This window comes from Lolium perenne, chromosome 3, assembly GCF_019359855.2.
Source record: "Lolium perenne isolate Kyuss_39 chromosome 3, Kyuss_2.0, whole genome shotgun sequence".
In the NCBI taxonomy this organism is placed as follows: domain Eukaryota; kingdom Viridiplantae; phylum Streptophyta; class Magnoliopsida; order Poales; family Poaceae; genus Lolium; species Lolium perenne.
Window position 1 is genome coordinate 251,431,658 of NC_067246.2, and position 13,698 is coordinate 251,445,355.

Genomic DNA, 13,698 nt, shown 5'->3' on the forward strand with positions numbered 1-13,698 from the left:
TTGGGGTTCCCAACGGACGTGTCAACTACACGCATCAGATGCTCATCTTGAACTTGCCCGACTTAACCTTGTACCTTCTCATACTCTCATAAGATAGAGCATGGCTAATATTGAGTTCCACATAAGAACTCCATCTTCATTTCTTCTTCTTGATCATATCACATATATGTCTTCAAATTGATGATCTTGATGCCAACACACAAGATGTATCTTTATTTACATGGCATCCATACTTGAATCCAACACATGGAATACAAGTAGAACCTATGGAATATTCCTACATATAAACTCAATGAAAACATTAGTCCATAGGGATTGTCATTAATTACCAAAACCACACATAGGGGCAATGTACCCTTACACAAGAAATAACACGAGTGTAGGTATACATGCGGAAGAGAGAAATGTGCCTCAGTGAGGTGTGAGAGCACGTGAGTACACCTGGGCAAAACTCGTGCCGGGCCGGGCTTCGGGCTAGGCCTGAAAAAACCCGAACCAAAAATGTCAAGCCTGAGCTTGGCCCGACTGTCGGGCCTATAAATCGAGGCCGAACCTGGCCCAAACAGGCAAAGGCCCGGCTTGAATCTTACCTACAGTGTGAAAACTGCAAGCCCGAGCTCGACGTTCAGGCTCAAAAATCAAGCCTGAGCCCGGCCCAAAGTGCATGCCCGACCTAAGATTTTCGGGCCGGGCCGAGTTGCCCATGCCTAGTTGTACATGTGAGCATGGTATGAGAGGAATGTGTCACCACATATTTGATCACCGACGGCTTAGGGTTTGACCCAATGTAAATATGCCCGTTCTAGGTAAAGAAGTATACTTTTATTCCTTGACATTATAAATTTATTTATTACGTGCTAGAGAAGCGACGCATTTATATGTCACTCTGACATATACCTAAATATGCAATAAGGCTTAGTAATCTTAATGTCGTAATACGTGAAAAGCGTGAACGACACTCAATAAGTCAATAGTAGTACCCCTCGACCTTCGAGTTTCTTCTTCCTCTCGTCCTTCCAGTTTATTCTTCCTCTCCTCCCGCCCTCCCCTATCCCCCTTCTTTTGACCAGCCATCGACGCCTCCCTGATCCACCTCCCCGTCGTTGGCTCCTCGCCATCTTCCGGCAACTTGTCACCACCCTCCCTCCTTTTACCTCCCCTCAATTTCTTGTTCTTGTTCTACTTCTCCATAACTCAATGAGCCTGTTTTGCTGTAAGCCTACGTAGGTAGGTAAAAACCTCTTATTTGTTTTCGTGTGAGATAATGGGTAAAAAAGAACAACTGTCCGAAGTTAATGGGCTAGAAACAGATGCTACAGTTAAGCGGTTTGTAACCAGCTGTCTTACCTGATGCAGCATCATGTTCTTCCGCGATACGCAATACTACAAAACAGGCAATTCATCCGCACCGCTTTGCTGCCCCCATTTCCGTCCCCTCCTCCCCCGCCTTCCCCATCTCCATCCGCGCCTCTGCCTAGCCTCCCCACCTCCGGCGCCGCCGCGTCCTTCCACACCCACCGCCACCGCCACCTTCAGTCAATCCTCTCGAACAGCACCGAAGCGGGGGCTTCACCTCAGCTGCTCCATCCATGATGAGCTGCCCCCTTGCTCCGCCCCAGCGCCCCAACATAGGGTTTGCCTCTGGCGGCGCTCTGCCATGGTAAGCTGGGGAGGACGCGACCCGGTGTTACCCGGAGGAAGCGGGGGTGGGGTCTCGCCGGCGGATGGACGCCGATGAGGCTGCGGGAAGTAGCAGGAGGATGGATCTGAACCTATACCTCGGCCTCCCGCTCGCCCCGCGCCCGCGCCGCTCCGACCTCGGCTCCGACCTCGCCCTCAGCACCCCGATGCCCTCTTCCCCCTCCTCCTCCGCCGCCTCCGTCGACGCTCCTCCGCTGCCGGAGCCCCCGTACGTCCCGTACTCCCCGTCCCGTGTTGACCTTTCTCCTCCACCACCGGAGGCATACTCCTCGTTCCATCTCGAGGAACCGCACCTACAGTACGTGCCGCCGTCTCCGGCGCCGGTCATCCACGGGCCCCAGGACGACCACGGATTCGGCTTCCATCCCCCGCCGCCGCTGGTGCGAGCCAGCGAACTGCTGGGCTGGGAGGACCGGCCGTCCTCATCGACGGCCTCCTCCTCTTTCCTACCTGACGTTGCCACAAGGTACAGGCGGCTGCTCGAGCAGACAGGAAGCCGGTGGCTCCGCACAAGGCGGTTTAGATCGGACCTTCCGCCGCTAGGCTCCGAGGCTCAGCCTGCAGGGTACGACACAGCACTGCCGGTGCCACATCACGAGCCAGCGAATGATACTGTTGGGGACAATAAGGTAGCCGGCAGTGGAGCTGAAGCAGGTGCCTCCGAGGAGCCGGAGGAGCGGGGCAAGAGCACTGCCACATTTGAGTGCAACATATGCTTCGAGATGGCCGGAGAGCCGGTGGTCACCTCTTGTGGCCATCTCTTCTGCTGGCCTTGCTTGTACCAATGGCTCAATGTTTACTCCAACCACAAGGAGTGCCCAGTCTGCAAAGGCGAGGTGACGGAGGCGAACATCACTCCTATCTATGGGAGAGGGAATTCCAGTTCAGATGCAGAGAAGGCTGCTGAAGAAGGTAAACAGCCAGGTCCTGCAATCCCACCAAGGCCACATGGAAATCGGCTTGAAAGTTTTAGGCAGCAGTTTCAGCACCTACGTCCAATGTCAAGAAGGCTTGGTGACGCCCATGGGATACTGTCATCATGGAGGCGCCTTCTCGATCAGCAGATTATGACTAGTGTGAGTAGATTTGAAGGCCCACCTGAACCAGCTGCGAATGAAGTAGGCGATATTGCTCAACACACGAGTCGCCTAAGTAGATTGGCCAACAGGATGAGAGCAAGACGGTTGCAGGGTGAGTTGGATAACCCTCCTGATGCTGGCTCCATTGCCCCCGATAGTGGTTTGCTTGGAAATAATGCACCAGATGCACCCAGACAGCATTTACCGGAAGGAATTGATTTGCTGCAACGACTTACTCTTATTGGCATTGCAAATACAGAAAGGTTGGCAACTGCTATGAATGACCTGAGAAGAATAGCTGCACCTAGTCAATATGGAGCATCTGCTTCGTCATCAAACCCGTTGAATCCTGAGGCAACACCTGAGAGAACTCATGTTGGTGCAGTACCCTCTACAGACCAAGCATCTAATTCGAGCACCATTGCAGTGATACAGGGGGACACAGCTATTTCTGAGACAGCGGGAGAGCCTAGTAATGCAGGGTCTTCCAGAACCCTCAGGAGAAGGGGGAGAAGCAATGGCTTGGCTTCTTTAGATGTGGATGGTGGTCCTCCGCAGCGCAACAAGAGGCGGAGGATGAACTGAACCTTCTTGGCTGTGGTGTTTATAGCTGCACCTTGGTCAATACAGAGCATCCTCTTCGTTGACAGAACTCATGTTGGTGCAGTATCCTCTCTCTACATACCAAGCATCTAACTTGAGCACCATTGCAGTGATACAGGGCTTTGAGATCGCTGAGGAAAACTGGGAGAAGCAATGCTTTGGCTTCTTCAGATGTGTACGGTGGTCCCCTGCAGCACAACAAGAGGCGGAGGATGAACTGAACCTTCTCGGTTGTGGTGTTTCTTTGAACTTCATAATCTGCTTCACTGATTTGAGTTATTGCATTTCGTTTCTGTGGGTGAGATCTGCTATGTTGTACTGTAACAATGTTTCTTATCCATTTGTTTACTAGACAATAGTACCGCCAAAATGGTTGGGTAGTTCCTCTGAAGCCTGTACCTCTTTAATCTATTCCTAAGTTGTTGGTCAAACCAAATGTGGATGAAACTAGACAGTTGTTGTTGGATCATAATTTTACTGTTCATAAACTGGATGCCGAAGCATGCAATGACATTTCTGTGGTCTACTTCTAATTCAAAAAAGCCTTGGAGATGAGGTTATGTATAGTTGAGTTTGAGTACCCAGGAAATGGATTTATGCAAATGTTGCACTTATTGGTTGAGAAGGTAAGCCTGGTGTATTATGCTCATTTATCATCTAATATAAGTTTACAAGCCAACAGTCATTTACCCCATGAACTTATTGTCTACAACGTTTTTCATTAAGCAAAGGAGGAACATTAAGAGTTCTTTTCTGAGAGCAAGTTCAGCAGTATCCTATGCATAGTTGAGTAACCAACATCAGTAAACTTGGAACGGAGCTCTGTAGAGTACACCTGAATAGCAGTCTTTCCGATAGTAGTTCTGGATTCTCATGGTTTTGCATTTATATTCAGTTGAAGTTAGGAATTTGCTCAGTCAACTTCCTTGGGCTGATCTCATTCCTGAGCCAGAAACTATAGTTGCATCCGTATTAATACCCTCATCTCATTTATTTAGAATTTACGTGAATAAAAATGTGCATTTGGACCTCATGTAGTTGACAAGTCCCAAAGGATAAAGAGGAGCAAAAGGAGGAACCAAAAGAAGAGGGACGAGGCGATCGTGGCCTATGTTTCATTTAGGCTTGGGGCGTATCTATTTTATAGAGTTCAGATCCCAGAGATCTACAGATAGATACTCTAGATACGGCTTATGTCACGGCCAAATATCATCGTGGTCAGCCAATTGATAGCCACGTAGAGCCTATTCCTCCAGCTGACAACACGAGTCAGGTATGCTGAGCGCCAGATGAACCAGCTTGCAAATCCTGCAATGGACACCCCTTTGGAGTCCTGCAGATAGATAATTATAAAAACCCAGTTAGCTCCAGAGCGGCTACTGAACTGTAGAAGTTCATGAAGAATGGGACAGCAACCAACCTTGCTTTGCCTCAAGTCAACTAGAGCTTTGTACCTTCCAACAGTTGCCATACTCCCCATATGTTTATACACAAACTTAGGACCTAGATCGACTTCGACGCTTGAGTTTGCATGCCCTCCTCCAGCTTTCAATACATGGTTGAGCAGGACAGCGAGGTACTTGCCTTGTCGTTCCGCAACCTATTCAGGAGTAAAAGTAGAATATGATATACTCCTACATAATATAGCCAAACGACAGGCCTTTCTTCAGAAGAGAAGGAACAAAATCATGGAATATGGATCTATTTGAAGCACCGTCATAGCATTGCAAAGAGATAATTTTGATAGGATGTACACCCATCTGTTTAAATTTATCTTACACTATATTTCTAATCCACCCAACTCTATCGCACATCAGGAAACATTGCATATGCCAAAATATTTTGAGATAAAAGCTTGAAAAAATGCTCTCATATTCTTGAATTGCGTCAAGATAGTTTGTGAAATTACCTGAGCCAAAGCCGGGAGAACTTCCTTGCCTGTGCTTTCAAGGAAACCACTGCAATCACCAATAGCGAACACATCTGGAACTGAAGGAACACGTAGCCACTCATCTACACCAATCCTGCAAGGCATAATCTAATAAAAATCCTAGACCTAGACATGAACCAATAGGCTCGCCTCAGTATTTTAGGTATGCCAAGAGGATTTATTTCATGCATCTAGCACAAAACCTCCTTTTTTTGTGTAGTGCAATAAATCAGAAATAAACTATACAAATTAATTATATAGTCATACCAATCAGTTATACCTTCCACCGGCTGACTTAGGAAATGGCAATGACTTAACAAACGATGAAGCACCAACTCCAGTAGACCATACCAACAAACCATAAGGAACCTCCTCTCCATTGTCCAGGATTAATTTGTCAGGCTGTACATCCTTCACAATTCCTCTTACAAGCTTGACACCTGACTGGTGGATGAACAAACAAGGGAAGGTTATATTCATGTTCCAAATAATATGAGAGAATGATACAGACTATTACAACCTTATATATCAGACTCTGCCTGCATGCTTTATTTGGAATTTTTCTTTGATGGTGGCTAAAGGATACCAGACAAATAGTACTGACCTTAACTAGTTGGTTTATAGCATATTGCCTGAGGCGAACATCGAAGGATGACAATATCTCATTTGCCTGAAATGAAAGCCAAATACCAGCTTTAAGTGTGTCCCAAATTCGAGAAGAGTGGGGATCAAATTAGAAAGTCTACAGCTGAAACCTCAATTAGGGTCACATGGACGTAATCTTTAACATGTGCGTAACGTTGTTTCACATCTCTGGTGATGAAATCACTAAGTTCCCCGCTAAACTCAACCCCTGTAGGACCACCTCCAACAACAACACAATGCAATAGTCTGCGTTTTTCTTTCTCTGATATTCCTGTTTAATCAAACAACACTAATCTATCAGTGATAATAAAAGGGGTATAACATTAGGTTTGAGGACCAGAAGGTATATTCTGGCAATGAAAGCATATGAGACATGAAATAGATTTATCCTAAATGCATCGACCAAAAAGTATATGCAGCTGCATCCACTTGAGTTATGTACAAAAATCATCATTATCTGGAGACAAACAATGGGTGAAAGTAATAAACTGATGACTTTTTGGCAGAGAATGGTGATAAAAAACACACGCTATTAAAGAAGTAATACAACATATTGAGTGCTCCCATACCAGGCACATCAGACAGCATCAGATTAAGAAGGAGCTTTCTGCGAATCTCTTGAGCATGGTGAACTTCCCGCAGAAAGGTTGCATGCTCAGTAACACCCTTTATTCCGAAAGTTGATGCCTCGGCTCCGCACCCAAAGACCAACTTGTCGTAGGAAACCTTGAATTTCCATGGCTCCAAGGTATCTTTTTCACCTTCAGTAACCGTCTCACATTCAATCTGAAGCCAAACAAGTCTGAATAAATGGATAGAAAAAAATGTGCAGAAGAAACACGTATGTTGTTTCTGAGAAAGTCATTTAATATCCCTAACCCCTCTTAAGTAAATGTGTTGATGCTAACAATTGTGAAGGATCATTCCATTTTTATTTGGGTAGAGGCAACTTATCATATAGTGATACAGCTGCTCAGCAGGGTTAGTCACCGTGGCATACAGCAGAGACAGGAACTGTCTAAGCTGCATAGTGAATCTTCTGTTAGACTGACTCTTTGAACAAGCAAAGGCTGTAAAGCTACTCCCATATTGTTCCCATTACTCAATACTACACTGCATGAACTAGCCAAATGATATGGAAGTCTTAGGTGCATACATTGAATATATGTCAAATAGAAGACCTGTGTGTGATGAATGAATATAGACAAGTCTGCATTTCCCTCTAACTACTTTTCCTGTAAGCAGTTTTTGCGCAGGTGAAATGAAATTCAAAGCTGGCACAGGTAGAGAAGTATCCACAAGTCAGGTGGGAGCTGGTGATAGCTTTCCAATTGCATTAACACAGAGCAGGACCCTACAAACTACAAAGGCTAATGGACCATGTCTATTTTCGCAAAGCCATGATTCCTCCTTTCGACTATCCAAAAAGGTCACCCAGACGTCATTATGCACGGCAGAACAAGTCAAGCGCAATTTGCACACGGAGGTAGTATATGCCCTTCCCGAATCTCGGGGACACACATTTCTCTCACGGGCACATCTGGAAAAAGCGATGGCGTTTGACAGGATCAACATGCGGTGCGACCCGGAAACGCGGGAGGTCACTCACCGTGTGGGCGTCGGGGTCGACCCCGGTGCACCGTGCGAGGAGGAAGTATGACCCGGGGGAGCTGGAGACGGCGGGCTGGATGCGCGCGAGCGGCTCGGCGACGGAGCGGAACTCGAGCGTGCCGACGCAGGTGGAGGCGAGCAGCGGCGTGAAGACCATGTGGTTGCGCGGGGAGACGCAGACGACGTCGTAGCCGCCGGTGTCGAGGTCCTTCATGAGGCGCGACCCCGCCCAGCCCGTCCCCAGCACCACCACCCGCGCCTTCTCCCCCTTGCCCGTCGGCCCCAGCCCCGCCAGGCCCCGCCCCGCCGCCGCGGCGGCGGCGGAGAACGGTGAGCACGGGGCGCGGTGGTGGTGGTAGAAGGCGGTGGTGGGCGGCGCGCGCGAGATGCGGGAGAGCGAGCGGAGCAGTGAGGAGGCGGCCATGGCGCGACGTCGTGAGACGAGATGCGAACGATGAGGGAAGAAGCCCGGGCGGGGAGTGAGGCGAGTTAACGGGGGGCGGTTGGGCCCGCGCGGGCGTTGCGGATGGGCGGGGTGAGCCGCCGGGTGACGTCGGATCGCATCTGGACGGCCCATTAAGGCCGGGCCCGGAGGCCGCTTCGCCGTCGCGTTTGCGGTGGAAAAAAATTGGACGATCTGGACAGATCACGACATTTTAATCTAGAAAAAGCCACGTGTCACGAACCACATCCGGTGCCGTGCTCCGCCGCTCGGCCGCCACACGACTCTTCCCCCTGCCGCACAACGCTGCCTGGACCTAGTTCGCCAACGCCGGCGCCACGCACCCTCATCCAGGGGCCGGCCGCCGCGTGCGCACCATACGCCGGTTCCACGGCTCCCCTGCCCTCTCCCTGTCAACAACCCCCCCTCGTTTCTCTCTCCTCCTCTCATCCCATCCCTCCCAAATTCGCTTCCGCCTCTCCGCCGGCCGCACCATGGCCGCCTCCGCATCCACCTCCCTCTTCGCCCCCGGCGCCCTCACCGCCGCCAAGCTCGCCGTCTCCTACCCACCCGGCGCCTCCCGCCGCCGCGTGGGTGCGCGCCGCGGCCGCCTCTCGGTCGTCGCCGTGCAGACGGGCCCACAGAAGCCCTCCCCGTCCCCGTCCCCCTCTCCCGCCGCGGCCGACGAGGCCGAGGCCCTGCAGAACCTCCTGAAGCGGGAGTACAAGTACGGCTTCGTGTCCGACTTCGAGTCCTTCTCCATCCCCAAGGGCCTCTCCGAGGCCACCGTCCGCCGCATCTCGGAGCTCAAGGCGGAGCCCGCCTGGATGCTGGACTTCCGCCTGGCGGCCTACCGCCGGTTCCTCACCATGGCGGAGCCCACCTGGAGCGACAACGTCTACACCCCCGTCGACCTGCAGTCCCTCTGCTTCTACTCGGCGCCCAAGGCCAAGCCCAAGCTCAACAGCCTCGACGAGGTCGACCCGGAGCTGCTCCGCACCTTCGACCGCCTCGGCATCCCGCTCGGCGAGCAGAAGCGCCTCTCCAACGTCGCCGTCGACGCCGTCATCGACTCCACCTCCATCGCCACCACCCACCGCGAGGCCCTCATGGCCAAGGGCGTCATCTTCTGCTCCATCTCCGAGGCCGTCCGCGAGTACCCTCACCTAATCAAACGCTACCTCGGCACCGTCGTGCCCCCCGGGGACAACTACTACGCCGCGCTCAACTCCGCGGTGTTCAGCGACGGATCCTTCTGCTACGTGCCCAAGGACACGGTGTGCCCCATGGAGATCTCCACCTACTTCAGGATCAACGACAAGGAGACCGGGCAGTTCGAGCGGACCCTCATCGTGGCCGACGAGAGGAGCACGGTGAGCTACTTGGAAGGCTGTACCGCTCCGGCCTACGACAACAACCAGCTCCACGCGGCGGTGGTGGAGCTCGTGTGCGAGGAGGCGGCCGAGATCAAGTACTCCACCGTGCAGAACTGGTACGCGGGCGACGAGGAGGGGAAAGGGGGCATTTACAATTTTGTCACCAAGAGAGGCCGCTGCAAGGGCCGTGGCTCGAAGATCTCGTGGACGCAGGTTGAAACTGGGTCGGCCATCACCTGGAAGTACCCGAGTGTGGAGCTTGTTGGGGATGACACCGTTGGGGAGTTCTACTCGGTGGCGCTGACCAAGGATTACCAGCAGGCGGATACAGGGACCAAGATGATCCACAAGGGGAAGAACTCACGCAGCAGGATCATATCCAAGGGTATTTCGGCTGGGAAGTCGAGGAATTGCTACCGGGGCCTGGTTCAGATGAATTCTGGTGCGGAGAATGCTTACAATTCTTCGCAGTGTGATTCGTTGCTCATTGGGGATAACGCTGCCGCCAACACCTACCCCACTATTCAGGTAACCTGCTCTTCCTTCCTCTTCTTCCTTGCATGTTTATTATTGTTCTGGGTTTCACACACTGGACATAACTCAAGATGTGGCCTCTGCCTGTGCTTAATTTGTAGATAGTTACTGTTCTTGCAATAGTGGTGAAGCACATATATATATTTCACATCTGTGGCACCTATACGTATATCAATATATTTTGAGACAAAAATATGCTGATATAAGACGGGATTTAAGGAGTTTGAGGGTACAATTTGCTATGGCGTGGTAAGGCAGGAACGCCAATAATAGCTTGGGCTTAGCCTGTGTGCGATAGAACAGCCTCACGTGTGCACATCTGTTAAGGCATATATGATAGGGCATGCTTGGATATAGAGATAGTCTTGAGAGAAGTATTTGTGTTGGATACAGTTGGGCTGTTCAAAATACCAAGTCTCCAACTCAATTTATAAGATAAGAGTTATCGTTCGGTGAGGAGTGTTTTGATCAAGGGTTAATTGGATCTATGCAAGCAATTAATAATCACTAGTTCAACGAAATCTCAGAGCCTCACTAGCATAAGCCTTGCAGTGCCTAGGCGAGAGAATCCCCTACTCTTGGTCAGGCCCTTACCTAGGCCGAACCATAACAATTCCTAAGTTACAGTTATATTATCTTCACCTAAGTTCCATTGACATTCAAGATAAATGGTACTCCTTCATCTGAAGTAGTATGAATTGAGCTTCGACATATACTAAAACTAAGAAGGTATCGGATCATTGGTATAATATGTTTTCCATAACCTTATAAAATATCCTGCCATTTAGAAGTTGCCATTATAATAACTTAATAAGGGAAGAAAATGTGAAAAGGTGGGAATTCTTGCAGCGACTGAGGCGGAGGGGAACTTTACTTTAGTATAACAATGGATACAAGTTATATCAGAAGATTTATGTGCCATTATGAGCCTTGTAATCGAGACAAGTTTATGTTAGTTCAACACTGCATTTCTTGGTGTTCCCCCTCGCACTTTTTTTTCATTCTTTTTAGGTATATACGATAAGCAAATAGTTATCTTTCATTATGTTCATGAAAAGATACATCTATTGAGAACCTTATATCATCTTTGCTAATATACCTATGTGGCCGCGATAAATTGTTCAATATTATGCATTCTTGCGACACCGCCTTCATACTTTGTGTAGTGTTCTTAACTATAAATTGTTACACCATCCTGGTCTCTTGCAATTGCATTGTCGTGGGGCGTGCATTATCATCTTTATGCCTACATATGCAAGCAATTGCATAAGCTGCATGCATACAACGGTTAAGAACTTATGGGTAACCAGTGTGCTCAGTGCGTCCAGTACTGTGTATACATGATGTCCGGTCTTAACAAAATTCCTTCTTACAAGCAGTTCTATTTTCTTCACTAAACTCCTTGTGCAGTTATCTATCTTTTTACGAACCAGGTTACCCCTTTATTTGAATAGTAGGTTAACAGAAAAACACATTTGTTTAATCATGTTAACCTGATCCTGGTAACAGGTGGGTTGCACCAGTGGCCGTGTTGAGCATGAGGCGAGCACTTCTAAAATTGGGGAGGACCAGCTATTTTATTTCCAGCAAAGAGGGATAGACCATGAAAAGGCCGTTGCAGCCATGATCGGTGGATTCTGCAGAGCTGTTTTTGAGCACCTTCCTTACGAGTTCGCCCAGGAGGTAGATGCGCTTATGAACCTGAAGCTTGAGGGATCAGTTGGCTAAGTTGTTGGCTCAAAAAGTCCGAATATCACACGATAATTATCTACAAATCATATGATGATTATCTAGAAACTCCATATGTACAGCGGTATGAGGAATCAAGGACTGAGAATAATAAATTACATGATAAATGGGTTTCTCATAGCTCGTCTGCCTTTCAAGGTGCCATGACAGCAAAGAGAAACCGTGATGCTTCTCTTCTGTTTGTCCATTTTTGTTTCTGGTTCTTCTGCTGTAAAGGAGCTCATGTTGGGATGCCTATACAAGACAAAGAAACTGTGATCTTTACATTGGGATTCTGGAGAGGCATCAACTTATGTATGTGCAACTTGAATTCTATGAAACATATTTCTGATGGGAACATCTTATGGAGGATATGTTCGATTCAATGAATGGAAAACATTGCATATGTGGCTTGGTCGGTGTCAGTTTATTAGAGATAACTGTATTCTTATTTTCAGTTTGCCTGTTGTGATGATGAATTGCGTGATGGTATTATCTTATTCCCTTCAAATAAGAAGGACGATGATGATGAGTGAGCATTTGGTGCACATGAGCACCAGTGCTCTCAGTTTTTTAAATATTAAAAAAATTATATATATGTGTTCTAAAAAATCATCACATTTATTCTATGAATACATATATATGTTCCGAATACTCGTGAGAAGTTTTGGTAAAAGTTGCATTGTATTTTGAGCTACAGGAAAAAAACAAATTTGTGGCTACGTATAGGGGCGTATATTTGTCAGAAATTTGTCTTTTTTATATAGCTCAAAATATAACATATTTTTCTCCGAAAATTCCACCGTATCTTCGAAATGTTTATATGTATGTAGGTATTTAATTTCAATTTTTTGAAATACAAATAATATGATTTTATAGTACCAGAAGACACTTTTCGGATGATGCATTAATCTTGGGGTTAGCCGATTTGGAAAACAGACTCCCAACCACGGGCCTCCAAATTTGTTTTTTCCGCCAGCAAGTCTCAACTCTTCATCCAGCGCCTCCAGCCTAAACCCAATCTACAAGTCTCAACTCTTCATCCAGCGCCCCAGCCTAAACCCAATCTACAGGGAGGTTAGCGGGGGCGCCGGCGTGGCGAGAAAACGCCGCGGGCTAACCCTGTTGGCGAGCAGAGCCAAAAAGACATAAATATTTTCCTTCTTTTCGCCCCGCGACCACTGTCGCCGCCGCGACGGTTCATTGCCGCCGGTAGGAACCCACTCCGCCGCTGCAATCCCTCGCCACCTCGCCAGCCCTTCCCACCGTTGCCGTTCACCCGCTCCCGCCACCACTGCTACCTCATCCCACCGCGCTCTCACCTTGCACGTGTGGTGTTCCGCTATTTGCCAAGGCGATGGACTCGGACGACGAGGACGTCATGGCTGCGCTCATGGACGAGGAGCTCGCTGTCGCGGCTGCTACCAGGGACGCCGCTCGAGACGACGAACATCTGGCGATCCTCGTCTCCCTCTTGGCCATGATTGCCAAGGAGGACCAGCCAACCATTGGTGGCTCCGTGCCGAGGAAGGCAGATGATGGAAGGCTACTGCATGCTCTACGCCGACTACTTCGCTGACGATCCATTGCATGACGATACCATATTCCGCCGTCGTTTCCGGATGAGTAGGAAGCTCTTTCTGAAGATAGTCGAGAATTTGAGGGAGATCAACTACTTCAAATTGAAAAGAGATGCTGTCGGTGAGCTTGGTTTCTCGACAATTCAGAAATGCACGGTGGCTCTTCAGGTGCTTTCCTATGAAATTACAGGCGATACACAAGATGAATATTTGCGCATGGCAGAGTCCACGACCATTGATTGCATGTATAGATTCTGCAGGGCAATTGTGGCGGTGTTTGGAAAAAACCTATTTGCGCACACCCAATGCGGCAGACACAACTCGTATCTTGGCACAAAATGCAGAGAGAAGTTTTTCTGGGATGCTTGGTAGCATCGACTGTATGCACCGGGCATGAAAGAACTGTCCATTTGCACACCGGGGCATGTATAACACAAGGGTGCATGCAGTGTGGTGCTTGAGGCAGTGG

At 48.8% G+C, this 13,698-nt stretch overlaps 3 protein-coding genes across 3 annotated transcripts; 2 read left to right on the top strand and 1 right to left on the bottom strand.

Annotated features, from left to right (window-relative positions):
* Positions 1–1,422: 1,422 nt before the first annotated feature.
* LOC127344722 (uncharacterized) lies at positions 1,423–3,871 on the top strand. The gene has a single exon (XM_071828441.1). The coding sequence runs from the start codon at positions 1,725–1,727 to the stop codon at positions 3,363–3,365; it is 1,641 nt and encodes a 546-aa protein (XP_071684542.1). The 5' UTR covers positions 1,423–1,724; the 3' UTR covers positions 3,366–3,871.
* A 478-nt stretch (positions 3,872–4,349) lies between these two features.
* On the bottom strand, positions 4,350–8,033 carry LOC127344724 (internal alternative NAD(P)H-ubiquinone oxidoreductase A1, mitochondrial). The gene is made up of 8 exons (XM_051371057.2): positions 7,568–8,033; positions 6,528–6,744; positions 6,069–6,229; positions 5,918–5,983; positions 5,594–5,757; positions 5,293–5,407; positions 4,804–4,983; positions 4,350–4,716 (listed from the first exon to the last, which is right to left on the bottom strand). The coding sequence occupies exons 1-8, from the start codon at positions 7,991–7,993 to the stop codon at positions 4,564–4,566; spliced, it is 1,482 nt and encodes a 493-aa protein (XP_051227017.1). The 5' UTR covers positions 7,994–8,033; the 3' UTR covers positions 4,350–4,563.
* Positions 8,034–8,440: 407 nt separating this feature from the next.
* LOC127344723 (uncharacterized) lies at positions 8,441–12,055 on the top strand. Its single transcript, XM_051371056.2, has 2 exons — positions 8,441–9,915; positions 11,431–12,055. The coding sequence occupies exons 1-2, from the start codon at positions 8,506–8,508 to the stop codon at positions 11,647–11,649; spliced, it is 1,629 nt and encodes a 542-aa protein (XP_051227016.1). The 5' UTR covers positions 8,441–8,505; the 3' UTR covers positions 11,650–12,055.
* Positions 12,056–13,698: the final 1,643 nt, after the last annotated feature.

Bases quoted from the DNA above. Each gene is read 5' to 3' on its own strand.
- LOC127344722 (XM_071828441.1), top strand. From the start codon at position 1,725: ATGGACGCCGATGAGGCTGCGGGAAGTAGCAGGAGGATGGATCTGAAC.
- LOC127344724 (XM_051371057.2), bottom strand. From the start codon at position 7,993: ATGGCCGCCTCCTCACTGCTCCGCTCGCTCTCCCGCATCTCGCGCGCG. The intron at 6,745-7,567 runs GTGAGTGACCTC...GTTTGGCTTCAG, and splicing joins TCGACCCCGACGCCCACACG to ATTGAATGTGAGACGGTTAC. The intron at 4,984-5,292 runs GTAATTTCACAA...ACTCCTGAATAG, and splicing joins TTCTCCCGGCTTTGGCTCAG to GTTGCGGAACGACAAGGCAA.
- LOC127344723 (XM_051371056.2), top strand. From the start codon at position 8,506: ATGGCCGCCTCCGCATCCACCTCCCTCTTCGCCCCCGGCGCCCTCACC. The intron at 9,916-11,430 runs GTAACCTGCTCT...TCCTGGTAACAG, and splicing joins ACACCTACCCCACTATTCAG to GTGGGTTGCACCAGTGGCCG.